Source organism: Acanthochromis polyacanthus, chromosome 19 (genome assembly GCF_021347895.1).
Source record: "Acanthochromis polyacanthus isolate Apoly-LR-REF ecotype Palm Island chromosome 19, KAUST_Apoly_ChrSc, whole genome shotgun sequence".
NCBI classification, from domain to species: domain Eukaryota; kingdom Metazoa; phylum Chordata; class Actinopteri; family Pomacentridae; genus Acanthochromis; species Acanthochromis polyacanthus.
Window position 1 is genome coordinate 28,246,366 of NC_067131.1, and position 26,006 is coordinate 28,272,371.

The window sequence follows — 26,006 nt, forward strand, 5'->3', positions numbered from 1 at the left end:
TTGGGTGAATTTCTGACTTTTCTTGAAGCTTCAGCATCAATTTGTGCCCTAACATGGTCCTGCTGTGCTGAAGGCACATTCTGCACGTTTTGTTAATCACAATCCCGGCACCTTGTAGGTGTAAAGTTGCTCAGCCGAATGTGCCTCGCTTGCAAGTTCAGGCTCCTCCAGCCTGCGGGGTAGTTACTCAGTATGTTATTCAACTAGCTGAAGATGAGCTCTGGGAGCGTAGTGATGCTGTGACATTACTAAGACAGCGGTGGAAGTGTTGTGTGCGTTAGTAGGAATAGATTATTCATGGCCTCTTATTTCCTGCGTTGATATTAATGTAATCTGGGCTCTATTACACACTTTACTTAGTGACAGAAAATACGGGAGATGGGATTAGTTGACATGAAGCTAAACTCACGAGCCAAATTTAAGCCCACGCTGCTCCAAACGCTTGGTCTGCCTGCAGGATTACTGAGTTTGTCCTCAGAGTCCCACCGTCCAAGTACAGCCTTGTTTCTACTTGGAGTTGGACAATTTTACCAAGAACTGGCAGGACTGATATGTAAATAATGTGAAATGTACAAATTATTGTGAAAACAGGGCCGTTAGTGGTCATCAGTCAGCGGCAGCTTCGTGCCATCGCTCTTCTTACTTGGCAGCTCCAGCTGGTTTCAAGTTTCCAGACTGAAAAATACTGCAAGGATAAAGTTAAAGACTGAGTTCACTCCCAGCATGTTTGGACCAAATAAATCAAAGTCAGGATGTTCCTTCTGGTGTGTTATTTAGACATGACAGATGGATGCCATTTAACCTTTGTGCTTTGATCTGAAGAAGTAACATGGAGACAAAAATGATCAAGAAGCTTCCATTAAAATGTTATTTATTCATTATATTTTCCACTTTCTTTCAGTTCCATTTTTGAACCAGCATCATTCCTGATCATAACTACTAAATATTCATTATTTTCAGGATTTTAACCTGTTAAATCGTAGTTTGTTTATAAAATGCCACAGTAGTTTTTTTTTGTGAAAAAGGATGTGGACTAGCATACACTACCGTTCAAAACTTTGAGGTCACCCAGGAAATTCCATGATTTCCATAAAAACTCACACTTTTATCCATGTGCTAACATAACTGTAACAAGGGTTTTCTAATCATCAGTTAGCCTTTCAACACCATTAGATAACACAATGTAGCATTAGAACACAGGAGTGATGGTTGCTGGAAATGTTCCTCTGTACCTCTATGGAGATATTCCATTAAAAATCAACCGTTTCCAGCTAGAATAGTCATTTACCACATTAACAATGTCTAGACTGGATTTATCATTCATTTAATGCTATCTTCATAAAAAAAACTGCTTCTCTTTCAATAATATGGACATTTCTAAGTGACACCAAACTTTTGAACGGTCCTGTTTGTAAAAGTATTTTACATATTTTAAATTCTAAGGGGATTTTTTTGTCATTGCCGTCTGACAACATTGATTCTTTTGCATGATTATTTTTATGCAGTGTCTGATTTAAAACTCTCCCAGGACCTTAAGGACAAAGATGTCCACGTCAAACCGTCTTAATCATATTATATATTGATATTACTTTCCACTTTCCCTGAATAAGTTTTTTAACCAACATCCATCCTGATCATAACAACTAAATATTTATTCATTTCCAGGACTTAAGCTCCTTAAATGCAAAATTTGTGTAAAAGCACCACTGTTATTTGTGTTTTTTTAAATCAAAAATATAAGAGGATATTTTGTCCGATTGTCACACACTCAGGACCTTAAGGACGAAAATGTCTGTCAAAAAGAGTCATAGATTTCATGTATCAATGCTATTTTCCATCTTTACTGAGATAGATTTTTGAGCAAACTTCAGTCCTGATCATAACTACCAAACATTATTGTTAATGGTTTCAACTTTAGTCTACATGTAATAAATATTAAGGGTATTTTTTATTATCACTATCTGGGACATGTCGATGATTGGCAACAACATTGATGCTTTTCTTCAACAGTGGAGACATCAAGGTAATTTTCCACTTTCATTCCATCCAGTATCAGTCCTGATCTCAATTACTAAATGTACAGTAATTTTTTAGTATTTTAACTTTTACATATTGCCATTTCCTGTCGTAGAAGTCTAATGAGCATCAGATTTCACATTGATCAGCAATTCAAAAGAAGATATTTCATGCATACAACATGTGTTATCCATCCATACAGAAAATAATAAAATAATGGATTAATGTGTTAAATAGTTTATTTCATTCATTGGCAAAAGAAAAAAGCAATTCAATGCAGTACATAAGCAAAAGTTTCCAATTTCTGAATGAAAGGGAGCAGAAAGAAGAATAAACACGTGTAATCTGCTCCTTTATAACAGTCAGTTTATAATGAGCTTTAAAAATAAACATCAAACTAAATGACTTTAAAGTCTGAGAGGCCTGCTCAGCCACTGGGTTTTCTCTCATAACAAACACTATGAAACTCTTGATTCGTTTGTTTGTATTTGAATGATGTGCTGGTTTTAATTACATTTTTAAATCTTGCGTATGATTTAGATCCTTTTGATTTCTCGTCTAGATTGTTCCATTAATTGAACCCTTTCAGAGAAATGCAGCATTCCATTAATTTGGTCTAAATCTTGGTTTTACAAAGATCTCTGTTCCTTTTACTTCCACTTCCTGCAAATCTGGTGTGGACATTGACTGGTAAACGTTCTTTATGAGCTTTATACATAATTTGCAGAGCTATAACCTCCTGTGTCGTGAAATTCTGACCTGGTTCTTCAGAGGTTTTGAGCTTTTGTAGAAACCAAAGACAATATCACTACAGAAAATAACTACAATGGAAAATCATATCGCTCTATTTTTTTAAATGAAGATTAAATCTTCTCCTATGTACAAACATGGAATTTAATTTTGAAAATGGTTTGAAATCCTACATAAAAGTAAAGGAAAGTGAGAAAACATGTTTGCCATTTAAGTTCTAAATCCCACAAAACAGAAAAAAATGCACAAATTCGGTGAAGACAGAACAAACACGCACGTGACTTTAGCCTGAAATGTAAACATGTTTTCCCTCTCAGGTTGACAAACCAAAGCCGGAACATAAAGACCAACAAACGGCCATAATACATGTTTAGTTCCTCCTCAGACTTGAATAAATTAGACTTTATTCTGAACAAACCCTTTTGACCTTTATGTGGATGTAGCCTGGAGGAGACTGTGCTGCTGTGCATATGCTAACCTAAGCACTTACCGCGGCTTACAGCATCTTCACCATAAAATTACTTGATAATCTGAAAGGCTGCTTGCGTACCTACTGCTGATACAGCGAATATAAACTCTGCTGCAGGATTTCCTCTCATGGAACAATAGCAGAGCTGCTGCTGTAGAATCAGAAGGAAAATGTAAAAGTGTTTGCCGTGTTTCACATTAAAATGTCAAAAGAATGAAGCTGAGAGGATAAAACCAACCAACAATACTGAGTGTGTATTTTATTTCTTAAAGCTGCACTGTTGTGCCAAAACACAACTATGAGTCACAATGTTGAGCTGGTTTACATTTTCCTCCGTTACTGTGAAGATACTGTAGTTTATGTAGTTTTTTTACACAAACCTTTATAGATATATAAAAAAGGATCCAAAAGAAATGTGAGAAAAACAACAGATAAAACTACATTTAAAGAAAATCCATGCAGTTAAAATAAAATCTGTTTAATTCAACCTGCTGTAAGAAAATTTAACATATTCTGTGTTTCTATGGGTCATGAAACAGGAAGTCAAACACAACAACGTATATCGGGTCAGAAAGTATGTTTCCAAAAACCAAAAAAAGCATTTTTACAAGATTAATGTTGAAAGAGCTCCTATATGGCACATTTACAGGTTTGTAATTTCATTTTTTGGGGGCTGTAAAACACACTGAAGGACTGACTCCAAGGACACATTAAAAAAATGAGTTATTTTGCTGTCTGGGGGAACTTTATTTGACTAATCAAATGTATATTCACCCATTCACACTGTTTATTTATGTTTACATATTTGAGGATTTTTTTTATAAATTTGAAGGCAGATTACCCCGATTGTCGTAAAAAAGTTGTCAGTTTGTCGCCTTTAATATTTTAAAGTTCTTTAGAGGCACAAAAACTACATTAATGGCAAACAGTGAGGTTTAAACAACCTGACTTATCATTGAAATGTGTTTTAATAAATTATTTAAGGTTGTATAAGATTGTAAATGATATTCAGAACATTCATTCATTCCTGCTGATAAAATTATACAGAAGCTGAAGACTCTTATTTTGAAAAATTGCTATAGCATTGCTAATAGTTGCCACAATGCCTTTATTAGAAGCTTTGTTTTTTTTACTCATGTTTCACTCTCAAAACATGAATTATGAGCTCAAACAACCTCTAAATCTGTTATCAAAAACCCGATTAGATCCATATTTATTCTATTCTATTTTCAATTAATCTAGTGCCTGAATTTTGTGTTTTTCTTCACTTAAATGAAGACATTTCCTCCATAAATTGGTGCAGAAAAGGAACAAATTGGTACATAAAAAATCGCCAGAATGCATGAAATTAAGTGTTGAATAATTAAATATGAAATTAATTAAGCGTTCAGAATGTCCTGCGGGGACAGCGCCCCTCCTAATGTGTTCCCCCAAATATTCAAATGAAACTTACACCCATGATTGCAATGCTGGAGTGAAAATTTGCCTCCAAGTATGCCAGAAAGCACATTAAGAACTGTAAAATAATGTTGTTTTGTTTTTTTTGCATTCAAATGTTATCAAAGAACAAATTACCATTTATACAAATTCTGACTGTTTACAGTTTTGGCCTACTTTTCTCAGTAGTTATCTGTAATTTGAATAAAACAAGAGAAAATCTGTGAAATAACAGAAAATTGTTCCAAAAACTGCAATTAAGAGCTGTTAAATGTCCATATTTTTACAGCGTTTTACAGCGCAAAATAAGAGTCTTTGCTTGTTTTATGTTTTTACTGGAAGAGATAAATGCACGTTCTAAAAATGATTTACATCTGACAATCTAATACAACCTTAAATAATTTATTAAAACACATTTCAACACCAATTCATGCTAATTTCAACCTCACTGTTTTTCATGAATGTGTTTTTTGTGGCTTTAAAGAACTTTACAATATTAAAGACGACAAACTGACATGACTTTATCAGGACAATCAGGGTAGTCTGCCTTCAAATTTAGAAAAGTCAGCCTCAAATATGTAAAAATAAATACATAAATGGTGTGAATGGACAAATATACAGGCGATTAGTTCAGTTAATGTATCCCCAGAAAGCAAAAATGTCCATTTCAGGAGGCAAATTATGTTATCTTTCACTCATGGTGAAAAGAAATGATTTTAAGAGACTATATTCTGTTTTTTTTCTGCCCTTCAATTTGTTTTATATCCCCCAAAAATGCAATTATAAACCTATAAATGCGCTATAGAGGAGCTCTTTCCAAATTAACCTTGCAAAAATGCTATTTTTTTTAAACCTGCAGGAAGCTCGCACTTTGTGACCCGATATATGTTGCTTTTTACAGAAAATATGTGCATTTTCCTGTCATTTCTGACCATTTGATGAACAAACAGGCTTGTTATGCTTCAGTAAATGAAGCCACAGTTTTGGCTCTGGATTAAAACATCTCTGCCAGAAATTCATCTGTGCAGGAAAACCTTGTTATCATCTTCATGTACAGTAGCAGCAGCTTTCCGTCGTCTGTTCAGCTGGTGACAAAAACACATGCAGGCTGTTTTTTTCTCTCCCCCCCCCCCCCCCCCCCAAAAATCCCCTCCGTTTGTTGCTGGTCTGCAGCTCATGCAGGATTGGTTATCGCTCCCCTTCCTCTCGGGGAGTCGGGGAGTCTCGCCTCCTCTTCTGATGCAATAGAAACCCCTGCAGCAGAGCACTGCCGAGCCCATGTGTGAGGCAGAGTGTGTGTTTAATAGTCGCCCCTTTGATGTTGCGCTGCCTTTTCCAGCTCACTAAATGCACACGCAAACATGGGTGGTACCCCTGCTGCAAAAAACACATCGCACATTAGCAAACAATTAAATGCAAACGGACCTGCAGTGGTCGTGGAGGCTGTAAATATGGATGATGAACACACATTTCCAGGCTGCTACGTCCTCCAACACCAGCCTGCAACTGCTGCTGACACTGTCAAAGACACAATGGAGCAGAGTGCTGCATAATTCCTTCCTTTTCATCACTCCCAGCCTCACTTATACAAATATTAATGCTCCGTTTTGCGTTCTCTCGTGCTCTTGTCTTTCTGTCTGGAGAGGCCAGAGTAATCACGGCCCGTTGTCTTCCTCTGTCGCCTCGGTGTTTAATTTGGAGGAATGTGCTGTGCTGTGGGCTCAGATAGGGAAAGGGGATCCTATTGAAGCTGTCGCCACTATTCCACTTATTCATCAGCCGTCTTCATTTGCGGGGGAATTATAAATGGAGCCTATTGCTGGTGGGATTTTGTTAAAGTAACCATAGTGACAGAGCAGAGGAAATAGTTAAATAAATGCCTCCCTGACTGTATTATCCCCCTGTACTCCTCAAACTGTTTAACAATGTTCTGCTGTTGAAGTGATTAAAAAAATGTTGTTTTCCTCGTGTTTATCTTCAAAAAAGCTGTATAGGTTTGTTTTCAGAGTGTGCTGGAAGCAAATAAGAGCCGTTTATCCACTTCGACCTAATTTTAGCGCTTTTGTTTCACTGTTAGAAGCCTCTATCCAAACACAATGATACAGAAATTTGTCTCCTTCCATTGCCTATCAGCATCGTAACTTTGATGGCGCTGCAGCTGGCTACAGGTTCAAGTTCATAGCAGCATTCTCTTGGAAGCAAATCATAGTTGTTTGTCCACTTTAATCTTGTGTTGTCGCTTTTGTCTCGCTGTTAAAAACCAAAATTCAGACACAGTGATACAGAAATGTCTCCTTTGCTTACTGGCACAGTAAAATGATGGTGTTGCAGCTGTTTGCAGATTTTAGTTCAGAACAGCAGTTTCATAGAACAAATCATAGTTGTTCGTCCATTTTTACCTCGCATTGGCGCTGTCATCTCACCATAGAAGCCCAAATCCAGACACAATGATACAGAAATTTGTCTCCTTTGCCTATTGGCACAGTAACATGATGGTGTTGCAGGTTTTAGTTCAGAAAACCAATTTCTTAGAAGCAAATCATAATTGTTTATCCACTTTAATCTTGTGTTGGCGCTTTTGTTTCTCAGAAGACAAAATTCAGACACAGTGATACAGAAATTTGTCTCCTTGGCCTATCAGCATTGTAACATGATGGTGCTACAGCTGGTTACAGGTTTAAGTTTGTAGTAGTTATTTCTTAGAAGCAAATTGCAGTTTTTCTACTTTGACCTCATATTAATGCTGCTGTCTCACTACTGGAATCCTAAATCAGGTCTCCTTTGCTTATTGGCTCTGTAACATGATGGTGCTACAGCTGGTTGCACGTTTTAGTTCAGAAAACCAAGTTCTTGGAAGCAAATCATTGTTTATCCATTTTTACTTCATGTTAGCACTATTGCCTCATTATTAGAGGTCTAAATTCAGACACAATGATACAAAATTTTTTATCCTTGACCTATAAGCATCGTAGCATGATGACGCAACAGTTGGTTGCAGGTTTCGGTTCGTAGTGCAATTGCTTGGAAGCAAATTGTAGTTGTTTTTCCGCTTTCACTTCATGTAACACTGTTGTCTCACTGTTGGAAGCCTAAATTCAGACACAGTGATACAAAAATTTGTCTCTTTGGCCTGTTGGTACTGTAACATGACTTCGCTGCAGCTGGTTGCAGGTTTAAGTTCCAGCATTTCTGTGATATTAACGAACAGCTGGTTGCAGGTTTTAGTTCAAAGCAGCAATTTTTCAGAAGCAAATCATAGTTTTCATTTGCTTCATAGTTGTCTCACTGATAGAAGCCTAAATCCAGACACAACTAGATGAGCCCTCAGTAGAGGGCAGAACCACGCCCTCTACTGGCGAAAACCCTGTCCTCCCTATAGAAATGATGCAATATGTATCAATTTTGATCATCGTACATATCTCCCTTCCTACTTGATCTGCTGACCTGTAACTCCACAACTGAGCAGGGGACCTTAGACTGATCTTCAGTGCCAAGTTTGATTATCCTGACTTCAGCACTTGCAGAGATATCGGAACAGACATAGCCACATACATACATACATACATACATACACATACATATACATACATACATACATACATACATACATACCCAGCCAGCCAGATACCGCACCGAATACAGTAACCCCGCTGACAGTTGTCAGGCGTGGTTAATGAAGCAGAAATCTGTCTTCTTGGTCTATCAGCATCGTAACGTGATGTTTTCATGGAAAACATAATGTTTGCCTGGGTGACCCAAAACGTTTGAACGGTAGTGTATGAATGGATGCAATATACAACAGATAATCAAAATCTACTGATAGCGATAAATAATAGAGTGGGATAAGCAGTCTAGACAGTATAAACACTGTAAACAGTATTAATGCTATGGGATATATGCATACTGGATTAGCCGTTTATATAACTCAATTATAAAACTGACCTACTATTTAACCTGATTGCTGACCTCTGCAACACTGTTAAAACTGATATTTTAGCAATGGGATTATTTTCTCCGCAGCTTAAATATGATTCAACAATGAAGATCTGCAAACATCCACATTTTTCCCATTTTGGAGGACATTATTTGAATGAATTGGTCACTTCTGGGAGGCTGGAAGCTTTGCAAGACGCTCGTCTGTGTTCCATGAGTGTCGTATAGACAATAGACCGGTTCTATACGGCTAGTCATCCCAGAGAGCTAGCTCAACTCCAACCCATTCAGACGGTTGCTTCTGTGGCCCTCGTGCTGTTTGGCTGTTGATATGATGCTCGGCGGAAAATTGCTATTCCCACGATCGGGCTCGGAGAATGGCGGGAGTGTTTTTCCGCTGCTAAAAGGCTTAGGGGGCCGACTGCCGCGGCGTTTTCCCCCGACCGACTCGCGCCCAGTCGAGGCACGTTTCCAGAATCACTCATTGACTGTTCACTGCCATCTGCCAAGACTGCAAGGTTTGCTTAGCGGGCTGCACATTTAAAAGAACTTAGTGCAGGAGTAGGAACAGGATGGAAAACTTCCCAGTAGATTTTAATGCAAAAGAAAACTGTCCATTACTGGAGGCTGTAAATGAGGTAATATAGAAATGAGAGAGGAATGAATACTGTTCATGGTGAGCTGTTTTACCTTTTAGACTTTGCATGTACTGCAGATATGTTATTCAGTTCCTCCTGGATCAAGAAAAGCATTTCAAACACATTGTCATTGATTTCAAGGACGAATCTCTTTTAGCATTCATGTATTTGATAATTCATAATATAGAGAGAAGATACTTTGTTCGACTGACCAGCTGTAATTGCAGTTTCAGATATGTGATTAGATATAATCCTAGTTCCAGATACCATTTGTTTCTCTCAGTTCTAGATGTCTACAGTGTCCTTTTTAGATAAATTAAGGTTGAACTAATCAGAATGATGCCATAGCTGACTCACAGTGGTCAAAATGTTTAACACAGACAATTATTTTTTCAATTATTATTTGTGAAAGTCCATTGCTCACTGGCTCTAAATCCACAGACAGACGAACCATGAATCACAGGACGGCTGGATGTTGATCAGGACTTAGATGGGCGTCGTCACATCTCACCCAAACTAATGGCACTTTTCCATGAGCACCTACTCGACTCGACTCGGTTTAGGTCGTTTTCCATTACAATTGAGAGCCACCTCATCATGGGTGAAGTCACAAAACACTCACCGTCCTCAAACATGGTCTCCAATAATGCAGTGACGGAGTTAAGGTTGCTCGCCGGTCGGTGCCTGTAAATGGCATTCATTTGGCTAAACCACTTCCAACACCTCTGGTTTGACCCACTCCAGCCGTTGTGGTCTTTGATGTACCGTCACATTGAGCTTTTTCAGCTTCTCCTGACACTGCTTCATTGTCCTACTGTATCTGTGGGCAGCCATCCGCTCAGAGATCTCCTGATAAACCTTCTCATTGCGAGTCACACCGTCCAGCTCCCTCTGTATTCTTTGGTCCACCACTAAAGACAGAAAAGTCTCAACCTCTTCATTCGTCCAGTACAGGTCTCATGTGTCATCACTCTCTGTCCAATCGGTGGCCTGCACTCTGTAGACGTCACATTATCAGCTCGACTCAGCTCACTTGGAACACCAGCCGAGTAGGTACTAAAATTGTAGCTAGTACCAGGTACTACGCCCGAATGGAAAACCTCACAAATCGAGTAGAGTCGAGTGAGTAGGTGTTAGTGGAAAAGCTCCATAACAGTAGAGGGAGGTTTCAGGTTGGTTGAATTCAGCGTGTGGGGGAAATAGAGATAAACTAAAACAAGACAAGCTAACAAATGCCACAGCAGATTAGTTAGCTGTAGACTTCATTCTGATTTTGTGGAAGATGTCGGTCTGAGGAACGTTCTTAGGATTGCAACGAATGAGCCTCAACCTCCATCACTGGAAGGTTTTTTTTATGTATGACGACATAAATTATAGTCGCCGAAAATCTTTCTGCTCTTTTAGTTTCTGCCTCCAAAAATGATGTGATTTTGGTGATTTTTTTTAAATGACAAGTCTTTTCAAGCCATCTGTCATGTTTTTTGGTTCAGGGGATTAATATCTTCAGCTGCTCCTTGGTAAATTGATTCGCTGCAGTATTTAGGCTTTAAACTTGGCTGACTGAACGCTTCACTGGATTTTTTGTTGTTTTATAAATAAAGTAAAATTCTGGTCTCTCACATCCAGTCTGGTGAATTAATGAAGCCTGACTCACTGCGGACTCAGAATTTTAGAGAATGTGGTTTGAGAAAACTGTTGATTTTTGGTGATTTTTAAAAAAAAAAAATTGATACATTTAGAATAAAGTCAAGTTGATGAAATACCATAATTTTTGGTTAATTTTTGTGACAGAACTGCATATTTGTTCACGGATCATCGGAAAGTTGAAAATCTTTCCGCTTTTTCACATTCTGCCTCTGAAAGTGGTGTAATTTGGTAACTTTTCTTTTTTTTTTTTAGATAATGTTCAAACCTTCTGGCATGTTTTTGGGTTCAGATGGTTAGTATCTTCAGCTGTTCCATGTTAAATTGACTCCCTGCAGTATTTAGTCTTTAAACTTGGGCGACTGAACACTTCACTGGGTTTTTTATTGTTTATTTTACAAATAAAGTAAAATTCTGATCTCACACATCCAGTCTGGTGATTTTATGAAACCCGACTAACTGGAAGATCAAAATTTTAGGTATTTTTATCCAAGTTTTAAAGCTTTAATTTGGTTAATTTTTGTGACAGAACTCACAAAAAAAAAGTTGAAAATCTTTCTGCTTTTTTTAGTTTCTGCCTCTGAAATTGGTGTGATTTTGGTGAATTTCATTTTTTCAAAGATAATATTCAAATCTTCTGGCATGCTTTTGGGTTCAGATGGTTAGTATCTTCAGCTCTTCCATGTTAAATTGACTCCCTGCAGTATTTACTCTTTAAACTTAGCTGACTGAACGCTTCACTGGGTTTTTTGTTGTTTATTTTATAAATAAAGTAAAATTCTGATCTCACACATACTCTGGTGATGTCAAGGTCAAACGGAGACACCGATGATTTAACGAAGCCTGACTCACTCGTTCAGCTGGGAATATACGAGCAGGAAAGTGAGCAAGAGGTTCTCTGCTCTCGCTTAGGTTCCCCCCCACTCCCACTTAAGAACAAGTGCCCTTGAGCAAGGCAATTAACCCCCAGCTGCTGCTGTCGAGCTGCTCAGCGGGGAGCGGAGCAGAACCGAGGCTATATCGGGCGGCGAACATGTCATGTTCCCATCGCCTCCTTCACCTGCCTGTCTCCCCCAGGCTGCTGCTGCAGAGATGTGTGGCCCGTCGACTCGCATCATTCAGCAGAAAACTGCACTCGGTAAAAACGCCATTTCACAGGAAGTGACACAGAATCTCTCTGCTGCTGGTGGACGGCGAGGGATGCTCTCTCAGCGGAAAGGAATGTCTCGGTATGTAGCGTAAATGCCCGTGAAATCTGCCGGTCCAGGGGTGTGGCAGCTGTGCAGGGGAGGGCAGGGCAGCTGTGCACATCATCAATCAAAACCCCGAGTATTAGCTGCTGGGAATTCTGGGTCTGAGAAAGCATTCAAGGCTTGAAAGGGGGAAGTTATCACATTCAGGAGAGTGTGCAGCAGCGTTAAGCCTGAGAAGCTTTAGACGGAGCTGTGAATATATTTCTAAAATCCTCTGAAGGTTTCTGTGTCTGCCGAGGAGCTAATGAAGCTGAAGTGTAAATGATGAAGCCCGTCTCATGCTTTTAGAAAACATGCTGGAAGTCGAGGTAAGGGTCAGCTCCGACTAATATATGGAGATTTTTAATGTAAATCTGCTGCTTCTCTGTGAAAAGCGGCGACTGCTTTTATCTGGAGGGCTCAGTGGGAACTTATTCATATTATAATTCTGCAAAAGAAATGAAAATCTGCAAAAGATAAACCACCAAAAACTGTAAAAATCTGCCAGCAACGGTGCCAGGAAAAAATATGAGTAATACTGGAACACTGTCACATTAAAAAACTGTAAAAATGGTAAAATGAATAAAGTTTTTGGCAGATTTATATAGAGTAGAACAATTTAACTTTAATATAGCGAAAGCATTTAATAGAACTAAAAATACAGATTTTTTTTGGATGTGGATGTTACTTGGAGTTGTGACAGTTTTATTTATTTATTTTTTTTCTGTCAGTATATACTGTAGTTATAATTTTTTTCTGTGATTTTACGAAATACATGTGACTGAATAAAATATGTAAAATCTGTAACATACAACTTTAACAAATCTAAAATTAAATTAAAAATAATGGCATATATCTAAGTCTTTTTATTTATATTTTTTATTATTAATTTTTTTGCTGATATAATTACATTAAAACAGTGTAATTTTAATAGAGCTAAAACATCTAATAGAACTAAAAAATAACACAAATCTTTGGGGGGATTTTTTTTTAAATTTACAATAAACTTGTAATTCATTTTTCTTTCTGTGATTTTACTAAATGCATATATCATAATTTAACAAAACGGGGAAAATCTGTAAAATACCATTTTTTAAAATCAAAATAAAACAATTACAAATATCTACCAGTATTGTCTTTTTTTTTTTGCTGATTTAATTCCAGTAAAGCAATATAATTTCAATAGAACTGAAACATTTGATAGAACTAAAAATACAGATTTTATGTGGATATTATTTGGAGTTTTGGTTAATAAAAAATTAAATAGTCAACATATGATTATTTTTTCTGTGATTTTATTAAATGCGTATAAGTTATTAAAACAGAAAATAATCTGTAAAATACCACTTTAAAAAAAATCTAAAGTTAAATTAAAATCATGACAATATTTGGGGATGTAAATACAATAACAGCTTGTGTAATTTTACACTCACACATTGTAAAAGAACAAATTACCAGTACAGTAAAATAAAAATGTTTAATGGGGATGTTGTTCATCATTTTGGCTCTTAAATTTTATTGTCATTTCTGATTTCTTATAATTTGCTGCTGCCTGTTTGTTAGTTTTTAGCTCTTCAGTTTGAAATATTGATGCTTTAACTGTAAAATCTGTTTCCAGCTGCACTTTTTTTGCGATAAGTGCATACTCTCAATTTACAGATGTTCCCTAAATGCCTCACATGTAAACAATAGACTCTTGGCAGGGAAGCTGTGCACAGAGAAGCTTCGAGTCTCCGCTTAGTTTTTGCAGCTCAGACAGATGTGAAATGAAAAACTGCTTTGAACACAGTGAAATAAAGTCAAATTTACACAAATTTAAACTAAAGGATTTTATGTAGCTGGTTGAGCTGCCCAGAGACGAACAGATAAACGTGCTAAATGTAAGGCGTTATTGATAAAACATTTTAAATACACTGGTTTGAAAGTGTGTTTAACCCTTGTGTCGTCCTGCGGGTTTAATTGATCTTTTTTTGTGAATGTTCTTAAAGAAAATATTCGAAGTTATATTGATGTATATTTGTAATCACTTTAGATATTTTTAGGATTTATTTAGACAATACTTACAAATTTTTTAAAAATATTTCCAAGAGTTTTCTTTCCAAATTTGGGGATATTTTTTAAAATAAACCTTTTAAAGAATTATTGAAATTTTCTTCCTGAAGGTTTTGCACATTTTCAGGAATTTTGGGGGATTTTTTTGCTGAAGTTTTGGATTTTTTTCAGACAAGGAAACTGTTTCTTTTTCGTGCCGTAAATGAAAACAGGAGGGGGAAAGGTGGTAAAGAGGACAGAGGATCACCAGGAATCCAGAGAAAATATGCATTCTTCTCCCCAAATATATAAAGCCAGAGAATGTTTTGTATTTTTGCTCGATAAATGGTGACGAACAGTTGATTGAAATTGTTCCTGACTAATCGACTACGTATCCCGCTGTTCATTTCAAGCTGTAACTGTTGTTTTATTCAGATTTTTTTACCCTCATTCCACATTTGAGACGCACCAACCCTCCACATAATGTCTTCATACTCCAGCAGTAACCACTCTGCTGTTAAACCCGTCCAGACGTTACAAGCTGCACAACATTATAAACCTCGGCTGATACAGTGAAGTCATAGTTCACCTCCATCCAAGGTGTTTTTTTAATATCTCGGACTAGCTTTTAAACAGACTTTGTTGACTGCAGCAGCTCCGACACACCAGATCATCCGGTATTCAGTGCAGGTATCCAGCCAGATGTTTGGTAATTGTTACGGAAACCGAAGATAAACGACAAATTGAGTGACGCCTCCTGATATCAGGTTAATTCTCAGTTATTGTTCAAAGTCACCAGCAGAAAATAAAACATGTCGACTCTGTTGTAATTAAAATATGTGGCGAGGGAAATGAAAATCGAAAATGTGATACTTATTTCACTATATTGTAATCTACATGATGTAATTTTACTTTTATAGTCATTATGGACTAATGATATCACAATTACAGCACCATCTGGGCTTAGTATCGCAGTATGACTGATTAAATATGATGGGAACCTGCTGCTTTAGTCAAGTATATAAAAACAAGAAGTCACACTAACACACTAGATTTGGGCTGTGAAATACAAAGAGGCAGCACAATATTACAGCAACAAACGATCTGAAGATGTCTTCTACATGAGGATTCATTAACAGAAACGGTTTTATTCTGTGACGCCTCGTGCTGCGATAAAGGTGGAACAAGTGAAATTATCCGCCTCTTGTTTTCCTTCGGTGGTTCCAATTCGGTTTGAAGCTGCAGGAAACCTCGTGATGACGTTCGCTCATGAAATTCATGGAATCTCTCATGCAAGAAAATATAAATAGACGTTTTTCTGACTGCATTTATTGTGTACTTGAGCTTTCAGTAGAGGTTTTATGCTGCTTTGTCACAGCCGGATAAACTTAAGTGACACATGCACTGCAAAAAAAATTATACATGCCAGAAAAAAGCCAGAAAAAATTCTTAAAATGTGACTAAATCTGTCGGATCCAAAATATACATACAACAGTGTTAATATTTGGTTAAATTCCCACCTCAGTTTGGTTCTTTTGGTTTCTGTCTACAAGCTTCCGGTTAATTTTTTATTCCTCTGGACTGAATTGGTTCTGTTCAACTAAATATGTCATCTTTCTGACTTGTTTCTTCAGGTTATTCCTGGGTTTAAGTCAGGACTTTGGGGTGACCAGTGTAGAACCTTCATTCTAGCCTGATTGAACCATTTCTTTACCACGTCTGATGTGTGTTTGAGCTCACTGTCTTTTTGAAACATCCAACTGTCTCCAAGATCAACCTTCTGCTGATGGTTTTAGGTTTTCCTGAAGAATGTGGAGGTAATCCTCCTTCGTTGTTCCATTTACTTTGTGGAAAGCTCCAGTTTCCATGGCAGGTTTGGTGTTCTTGTGGTGAAAGAAAAAGAAGTGTAAGACCTGCCCAAGACAGTCTGAAACCAGTCCTCAAAAAATCTAGTATCAGGACCAAAATCAAACCTAAACCTGATCAGAAAAATGTTCAGAATTAATCAGAATACAATCTGAAACCAATCCTAAAAAGTAAAAAATCACCACAAAATTGAGACAAAACCACCCGAAACTACTCCTAAGAAATGTCCAAGACCTGCTAAAGACAGTCTGAAACCAGCCCTAAAACATTCTCAAAACCAGTCAGAATCCAATCTGAAACCAGTCATAAAAAAGTGAGAATCAGTGCAAAATCAGGACCAAAACCGAACCAAATCTACTTCTTAAAAATGTCTAAGACCTGCCCAAGATAGTCTGAAACCAGTCCTCATCCAGGATCAGATCCAATGTGAAATAAATCCTAAACAGACTTCAAATCACATCCAAAACCAGGAGAACCAAGACGGAAACCAAGCATAAACCAGTCCCAATAAAGCCAAAACCAGTCCAACATCCAGTCTGAAACCAGTCAAAAAGCACTTCTTGAAAGCCCCCAGAGCATGATACTGCCACCACCATGCTTGGTGGTAGGTTTGGTGTTCTTGGGGTTCTTCTCTGCTCCAAACATATTTCTGATTAGTTTTTGCTTCATCTGACTACAGGCCTTTCCTCCAGAAGGGTCTTTACTTTGTCCATGTGATCAGCAGTAGACTTGAGTGGAGCTTTAAGGTTCTGCTTCTAAAGGAAGAACTTCCTTCTTCATGGATCCTCTCAGCTCATGTTGATGTAAACCACTGTGGACAGTGACAGCTGTGTTCCAGCAGCTTCTCATTCATTCAGACCTGCTTTCTGATGATTCTTGGTTGACTCTTGACCATCCTGACCAATCGCTTCTCAGCAGCAGGTGATAGTTTGTGTTTTCTTCCTGATGGTGGCAGTAACACAACTCGACCATGGACTTTAGACTGACAACGTAATGATTTTAGGATCTGAAGCTGCTTTGAGATGGCTCGAATAATGGCTTGTTTAAGTCAATAATTTGCTTTTTCAGATCTTTGCTGAGCTCCTCAGACTTTCCCGCTGTAGTGTTTGTGTTTGAGTCTACAGTAATGAGTGGATCTAATTGGTCCTAATTAGAGATGCACCGATTGCAAAATTCTTGGCCGATACCGATTTCCGGTTTTAAAGGAGGTCTGACCTGCCAAAACCGGTTTTTCCGATACCGATTTTCTATCTGAGAAATAATTATAATCATATAATAGACACCATATTTGTTTGGCTTGAGTAGCCTTTCCCAAATTTAATACAAGTACCCCTCTACCAGACAACATTTTTCTTATATAACTACAATTAAAACCACAACTAATGATAGGCTATATGCTATCATAACCCTCCTTTTCAAGAATAAAACCTTCAACAGTGCCTCCTGAGCAGATTTATTTTCAACACTGACCATAACATTCAGTCCAGTTTACAGGTCAATAATTAACTTATATTCAAACAACATTCAAAAACATCCCAGCATTTGCCTGGTACAATGTAATTTATTTACTACCCCTCCAGTACCTCTGGGTACCCCAAGGGGTACTTGTACCCCAATTTGAGAAACACTGGAATAGTTGACTTTCAATGTCACATCACAGTCAATATATTTCAGGCTTTCAACACCTCAACACAAGCAGCAGTAGTTATTACAAAAGAAAACTTTAACCCCATCTAAAAAAAAATAAAGTGCAATGAAATCGGTGTACTTGAAAATTAAAGCTGGTGATCAAAGTAAATTGCACCACCTCTTTTAATATTTCAAAATAAAAAGTGCAGCATATAATATAAGATAAAACTAAAATACTAACACAAACAAAATATAAATATAATTTATATATAATAAATATAATTTAGTGCCGTCCAGCAGTTTGTGTATGTGGCCTGACACGCTCTCAAACAACTCTGGCAGCGCCGTGTCAGAAAAGTACCGCCTGCTTGGTAATTTGTACCGTGGATTCAGGTGTTTCATCAGATTTACGAAGCCTTTATCCTGTACAACGCTAAACGGCTGGTCGTCCAGTGCCATGAACTCCATTATTTTCATAGTGGTGGCTTTGGACTTTTCAGTGTTGATGTCGAACATAGGAGCCACGGCGGATGGTTGTTGTGGCTGCTGCGACTCTGCCACATCCCTCCTCTTAGCGGCATTGTCGTCCTTATATTTGCTAAACAAGCCTGCGTGCTTCTTTTCCAAGTGGCGTATTAAGTTTGTTGTTCCAAATGTCTTAGGCGTTGACCCTCCACGGCTGACTTTTGACTTGCAAGCATTACAAACAGCGTGTTTTGGGTCGCTCTGGCACACAGTGAAATAAGTCCATATTACCGACATGTTTTGTTCCTGAGTCTTGCTAGTTTTTAGCTGTTTTGCTCTGAGCCGATACGCAGTGCTTGACCCGCATGCGCATGCGCGGTGCATGCCCATGCGGGGTGCATGCCCATGCGGATCAGTTTGCCCTGGGAAAACCTATGGGGAAAACCGGCAAATTAAGACAGTGATCGGCCGGTCACCGGTTGGGGCCGATTGGATATAAAACCGGCTTTTTAAATCGGCGGCCGATTGATTGGTGCATCTCTAGTCCTAATTAAATTAGCTCTGAGGAGTCAGCAGCTGCAGTCAATTGGAAAAACGTGATTATTTGAAGATAGGAGCTTGAAGGTAGAGGTCGTGAAATGACCTTGAAAAGCTCATTTTGTTTACTCAGATTATAATTAACTACCATTACGTAGCGTACAACAGAAAGAAGTACCATCATATGTAGATGTTGTGTGTTACCTCCATCCACATTTTTCATCTTGGGAGTTGAATCCAAAACGTGTCCTCTGATTTCTTGTCAGGCTGTTTGTGTTCCTGATTTTCTATTTTCCACTAGAAAAGACAACAACAATAGTTTAGTTTACTGATGCTGGCGGACTCGTGTCAGAATCCCCCTCAGCCTGAGGATGCTTAACACACTGTGAATATTGAATTAAAACAGATAATTACCGATTATCTGTGGTGAAGCGGGCGTCCATTAATCCATTAGTAGCGCTGCTGCTCTCCGCTGAACATCTTAAAGAGAAACGGCACTAAATGTAGCAGCACCACTTAAACTGACACCATATTTAGATTTATTACATCTCAGCTGTGTTACTAATAGTTCTCTTGGTGACAAATAGACAATTTACAGTTTTCTTTTAAGGTAAAAGTCACACCTGGCGTGAACAATAAAGATGATTCTCTCACTGGTTCACCAAGATTCTGTTTACTGCCCGAGTTAAGCTAAAGAAAAGAAGCTAAATTGCTGGAAAACACACTGATATTTGCTTCACTAGTATCGAGATGAAGCTTTAGATGGATCGCTGTCATTAATTCTGAAACTGAAGGTTTTATTCTGACAGCAACATTGAAGATTTCCAACTGAAAGTTAACATTACATCACTTCCAGTTAGCAGAGTTAGCTTAGCTTTCTATAAACGTCAACTGCTGTCTGATGAATGTTTGTCTTGGTCAACTTCTCATCTAATTCTGGTTGAGTTTTGCTCATAAATAATTTTATTTCAAGAGCTGCTAATGTTAAATAACCTTACCGACAGACCTCATGTTACCAAATACAGGTTTTTCTAAACAACAGGTGAGCTCCCCTACATATTCCTTGTAGCATTTTTATTTATTTATCATATTTTATCTATTATCACTCTTGTAGAATGTTTTCTTTTGTACTTTCTATTTTGATTGATGTTAATTTATTTTTTTCTTTCTTTACTTACAGAGCCCTGCGCAAGAATTCCAATGTGCCTAGAATGTCTGTTTGCTCACAAATGGGAAAAAAAGTCTTGAATCAACAGCTACTTAACAAGCAATATATTTTAGAAACAGAACTCGGATTCCAAGTTTCACTGGTGTTCCTTGCTTTTAGACTAAACAATAGTATTTTATAGTTTAATTACATAAAATTTCAGAGCACTGTCTACTAAAAATGGTCCCAAAATGCATCTAAATATTCGCATTCTGGAGTCCTGCACTAATTACAGGTTTGGTTGTTTAATTTCTGGTTTCTCCTGTCCACTGGATGAAGTGATAAATGTCCTCGAGCAAAACACTGAACCACAAATGTCTCTACTGCCAAAAATTAGCATCAGTTAGTGGGTGAACGAGGCAAAAAAATTATATAGTGTTTCACCCGCTACGGTAGGAGAGTGCTGTTTCATTGCAGTCCATTTTTAATTTACCATACTTTGAATTCTGATTAAAAGAAGTAACAGGCATTCAGAGACATTGTTTGCACTCTAAGTTCTGTACTCCCAATTTGGGATGGACTAAAATGGTTGTTTTTATAGCAGATAGCGATGGTTAGTGATCAGACAGATAATAATGTATAATATCATCAAAAATAAAACTCTTGATGTCAATTTTTTTTTAAAAACCCTCAAACTCCAAAATATCACTGAAATGCATTTTTTAAAATTTATGTTCAACATATTTTATTTAAAAAAAGAAGTTTTCTACATCAACACATGCATCCTTCACTGTTGAGGTGGCTGCAACAGAGCCTACGTAGCACATTTTTTCATTGATTTATTTGATTTAAAATTGAATTCAGGTAGGATATGATAAATTTCATTGTCTCAAAGTGAATTTGTCTTGGACACATACACTACTGGTCAAAAGTTTTGAGACACTTTGTCATTCAAATAAATGAGAACCTGTCTCAAAACTTTTGACCAGTAGTGTACGGTAACTGATGTTTATATACATCTCACAGTGCATAAATACATCACTTGTACACAAACCAACAACACTTATACAAACCGACAAATTGCACAATATGACAATACAATAAGTCTTTTTTAATCCCACAGTTGGGAAATTATTTTTACAACAGCTAAAGGGGCTAGAGTTAATATTTAAGAAGAAATGTCAGCAGAAAAATCAAAAATAAACTAAAAATATTCATAGAATGTACATAAGCATTTCAGATGCCCGTTGTTCGCTATCATTAGTGTTCAGTAGATCTATTAATTTAAAAGCAGAACTGTATGAACATTGCATGTGTACAGAAATAAATACGTCCAAGCAGCATTACAAAGACTGATTGTTGGCCATTTTTGCTATTCAGTTAAGCACAATCATACTAATAATTACAAAATGATGAATGTCAGGCCTGATAATCGGCCAAATCAATAAGCAGTCAACTTCTAATGTTTATTTCAGAACTAGAGAAACCAGATTTTCTCAGTAATTAGGTGGAAAAATGTGTACTTATGTGCCATCGCCAATAATCCTACATTCTCCACCTGCAGATACATAACAAGAGAGAAACTTGACAGTTTAACAGCTGTTTTAGTGGATTCTCACGTTGTTAGGGCTCTGCCAGGTGATGCAATAATCACCTCCTCTGAGATTCTGTCTGATGAACTAAATTAGGGCTGCAGCTAACGAAGCCTCGAGTAATCGTCTGAGCACAATGCGTCATCAAAAGCGGAAGTGAACGCACAATGCAACAGAAATCACCGTCCGACCAGAGCGCGGAACACGGACGAACACCGGCGCTGCATCGTGCATGTATTATGTATTCACGATGCAGCGCGGACGTCCGCGTTTAGATCCAGCTGTAAAGTAAACGCTGACATTCGCGCTTACGATAGATCGTGGACGTCCGTGCTGCATCGTTCATACATAATACATGCACAATGCAGCGCCGATGTCTGCCCGTGTTCCGCGCTCCGATCGGACGGTGATTTCTGTTGCATTGCGCGCTCACTTCCGCTTTTGATGACGTATCGTGCTGAGACGATTACTCGAAGCTTCGTTAGCTGCAGCCCTAAACTAAATGCAGAATTTCTCCACATTAACAACAGTCATGGTGGTGTTCCTTCAGTTTACTGCCGCTAAACTCCCTCTGAAGCGTCTCTGTGTCCAAACTGCGCCTTTTAACTTCAGGACTTACACATAATTATTTACCGTCTGATGCTAAAATAAAACACAAATTGAATAAAAAGCTGCTTTTAATCTCTTCGGTGTAAACAGAAAGGAGGATCTGTGTTGAAAGGATCAAGCAGATAAATTATTATTTCAGGATTACAAAATGGTCTTTTCTTTATAACACGTGTTTTCTGTTTATTTTTGTTTGGCATTATCAAATGACAGAGATTTTCTCATTTTTTTATTGTCTGTTGAGACTGTCATCGTACAAATGACAAAAATGTGTAAAATACTGAATGAAATTAGTTCACTAGACTGTCATCCTGTGCTGATCTTGTTGTTTGTAGCCACAGATACATAATACAGAACACTGGGATTTAGAGACACTATAATAGTTGATCTAGACTTGATTTAACACATGATGTGGCTGAAGGTCATTAAACATCACAGAATACTTTGTCATGGTGCCCCTTTACTAGCCAAACACCCACAATGCTCTCTGCTTGCCAACATGAACTCCTCTGGCGGCAACACATTTTCTGGCATGCATGACTTCCTTTTTCCGACTTTTCAGTTAAATTATTCATGACAATTAATGAGTCACGCTGTCAACATCAGGACATGCGTTACAGAAATCTTTACTGTTTTAAATAGTAAGATGCTCCACCTGGAGGAACAACCAGGTACTACAGCTAATCTGTCTACTAAAATGGGATCAGTTGTTGGTAAATACTAAATGTTTAATATCTTGGATCAGATCCTGGACAAAAAAACTAAACTTGAGTGGGACATCTCTAATTATTTCTGAGGTAATTTTTTAAAATATGTATGTAAAACATGTCTTCTGTTTATTCTTAAGCATTATCAAGCTATCATTTTTGTCTTGCGAACATGTCATTACACAAATCATGAAAATGCATCACATATTCTATAAACTTTCAGGAATAAATCAGCGTTCAAGTGGAATGTGGTGAAAGTTTTTTGACTGTTCTTTTGGAAAATAAAAAAACACGCAGCCAAGTTTTCTCTTTTAACCTGAATTTAAAAAAATACTCTGAGAAATCTGAGAGAAATGGAAACTAGTTTGGAAAAAGTTAGAGTGGAGTGCTTCATCCATCTTTTTAGTTTGTCTCCTCGACTCCATTGTGTTTGTTATTCTGCTCTTTCTCGCTGTTTTAGTCCTCCAGTGCATATACGTTCTGGCATGCTCTGTTTCCAGCCCTTATCTGCTCTTGTTCTTCTTTTCTTCACAGTTCACTAAACACAAACTTTGTAATTCCCGGCTGTTCGTCTTCCCTCCTCAGCAGCTTGAATCTTGTGCGGTTGAAGGCAGAAGGTGTGCAGCGTCTGGCTGACAAGCTCACTCTGAGACCGTAAATCTCCAAACATATGAGAGGCAGCACACATAATCTGTCAGCCTGTTGTCAGCGTTAAGAGATGTGTGGCTGATTGTGTGCATTTTAATGCTCGCGAAACACAATTAAAGCAGAAAAAAAGCCCCGAGAGGTTATTTAGTGCTGCATGTGTGCGGCGCCATTTAGCTTTTAATTTTTATGCCTTTTGATTGTTAGTGTTTCCTACATGTTTGCTCGCACATGCGTGGCGGAGCAGCTTGTTTGCTTGTTCTAGCCTGGAGAAATCAAACGGCAGCACCCATGTAGAGCTTGCGCGAGGGCTAAGCAAAGACCACAGATGCATAAGAGAAGCGGTGCCGGCTCCACGTACCACTGTGGGAGCTCATTACTGTAGTCTTTGGGCTGGAAAATGTCTGTCAGTAAGGATTCATTAAAAGCCAACCTGCTGCAGCAGCTCCTCGTAGCGCTCTGAGAGGTCCTTCACAATTTGTGCTCCCCGGCTCTTCATATTGGACAGGTGAAATATCAGCTGGTCTGCATCACGGACAGACTGTTTAGATTGTATTTGTTAGCATCACAATGCTAACGCTTTTTGTGGATTCAGGGCCGAAACGTTTTCTAGTAGCTGCAGAATCACATCGTTTATTTTGTCTTTCTTCAGGAACATCTCACACGGCTGCTGCTGCCTGCGCGGTTCTTCATCGTTGCTTCTTCACTCTCTGCTCCTGCTTTGAAAATTTAATTGAAACATTGTTCCAACTGTTTTTGTGCGTCTTTATCAATGCAGGTGGATGATTTCGAGGTTTCAGTTTGGCTCTAATGTCAACTAGACTCACTCGTTTAACCTGGCCAACTGTCTGAGGCTCTAATTGTGTCTTCAGGATTCAGATCTGTTTTGTTAAAGATGTAAAAGTGTCTGCGGTAAAATGTTTGTTTCTTTGTGCTAAAAGCTTCTTTTTGATTTCAGTTTGTGTTCTCCCTTTTTTTTCGTTGATTGCAGTTGGTCTCGGTGCTTCTTTTTCTTGACCTCGCCCCTCTGTCTCGTCTCTCACAGACTCGGACGCCTCGTGTGACTCGACTCAGCCCAACTCAGCCAGCCCTCGCCGACCAGGCCAGCAGGGTGTCCTTCGCCTCAGCTGAAAATCTGGAGACCATGTCGGAGCCCGACATCCCCATCGGATTCAACCGGATGAACCGGCTTCGCCAGAGCCTGCCGCTGGCCCGTTCGTCCAGCCAGGCCAAGCTGAGAGCGCCAGGTCAGAAGAAATATCATGTTTTAGATTCTGGTGTTTTACCCTCAGTTAGGTCCTGTAGGAGTCCGTCTGTTCCATCAGCTTCAACAGAAACCAGCCTCTAAATAACAGCCTTTAATTGGAATTCACACTACTGTTCAAAAGTTTGGGGTCATCCAGACAATTTCATGTTTTTCGTGAAAACTCACACTTTTATTCATGTGCCAACATAACTGCACAAGGGTTTTCTCACACCATTAGCTAACACAATGTAGCATTAGAACACAGGAGTGATGGTTGCTGGAAATGTTTCTCTGTACCCCTTTGGAGATATTCCATTTTATATTATTGTTTTATGTTTTGTTATTGCGTTTTTACTGTTTTTATTGTGTTTTTATTTTTTATTTGTGTTTCTCCTGAATTCATTGATATTCAGGAAACAAACCAAGTCAACAGATGTTTATTTTCTCTGCCTCATGTCAGCATTGATTTCTGGAATATGTCCGTCTTATTGACAGCATCATTTTGATTGACATGTCAGGAGCCAATCACGTGCCGGCACTTTGATGCGAACTGTTAAACTCATTTGATGTTTCTGAAACAAGACGCATTAGTTGTGACTACAGAACGGGGAATCACCTGTTCAGCTCACCTATAAATCTACTGTAGAGTCAAAGTCAGCCTGTAGGATATAAACAGAGCTGTCTAATGCCTCCAGATGATCTGCCGAGCTGCCTGTCGACTTTGATTAATGGCTTTGGCAGGAGGCAACATCATCTCCTCTTTTAAAGTCTCTGCAGCATATGGAGAGGAGGACGGTGCGTTCGAACCAGAGCTTCATTGTAATTCTAAACACCCTCGTGTCAAGAATTTCACATTTTCTCTCAGAGGCTGTTTTGAAGCTACCAGGAGAACGTCGATGCTCAGGCAGTGATGCTGCAAACCTAATGTCAGGGGCTTTTAATCCTGATAATGGAGCTTTAAACTGCGCCGTAACAAACACTGTTTCATAACGCGTCTGTCTCCGAGCTAATTTTACTTTCGACACTTAATTGTACCTGACACCGTGGTGATGATTCCACTTTGCCCACTTTGGTATCGCAGGTAAAGTGAGGATGATAATTATGTGTTGCTTCACAGGGCTTCACTTGTTCAGCTTAGATGCAAATGATGCCACAGAGGAGGGAGATTTTTCCCAGCATTCTTGGAAATACACTCTGTTTCCATGTTATTAGGTTACTGTAAAGAAAAGATTTACACAGCTGAAGTCATAGAAAGGAGCTAAATACACAGCAAAAATCACACAAAGAAGGTAACTTAGTAAAGTCATACAAAGAAACTAGCTACACAGCTAAAGTCATAGAAAAAAGCAAACCACACAACTAAAATAATGAAAATAAGCTAACTGCACAGTTACAGTGATTAAAAATAAGCTAACG

General features: G+C 38.3%; 1 protein-coding gene across 9 annotated transcripts in view; it reads left to right on the forward strand.

Moving 5' to 3' along the window:
• The window catches only part of LOC110960444 (SRC kinase signaling inhibitor 1-like), a 206,479-nt gene that overhangs the window by 111,141 nt on the left and 69,332 nt on the right, over positions 1 to 26,006 (forward strand). For all 9 annotated transcript variants that reach the window (XM_051939812.1, XM_051939806.1, XM_051939807.1 and 6 more), the window contains one exon: positions 24,390 to 24,591. In XM_051939812.1, coding sequence (XP_051795772.1) covers positions 24,390 to 24,591 — 202 coding nt within the window. The remainder of the gene's footprint in view (positions 1 to 24,389; positions 24,592 to 26,006) is intronic.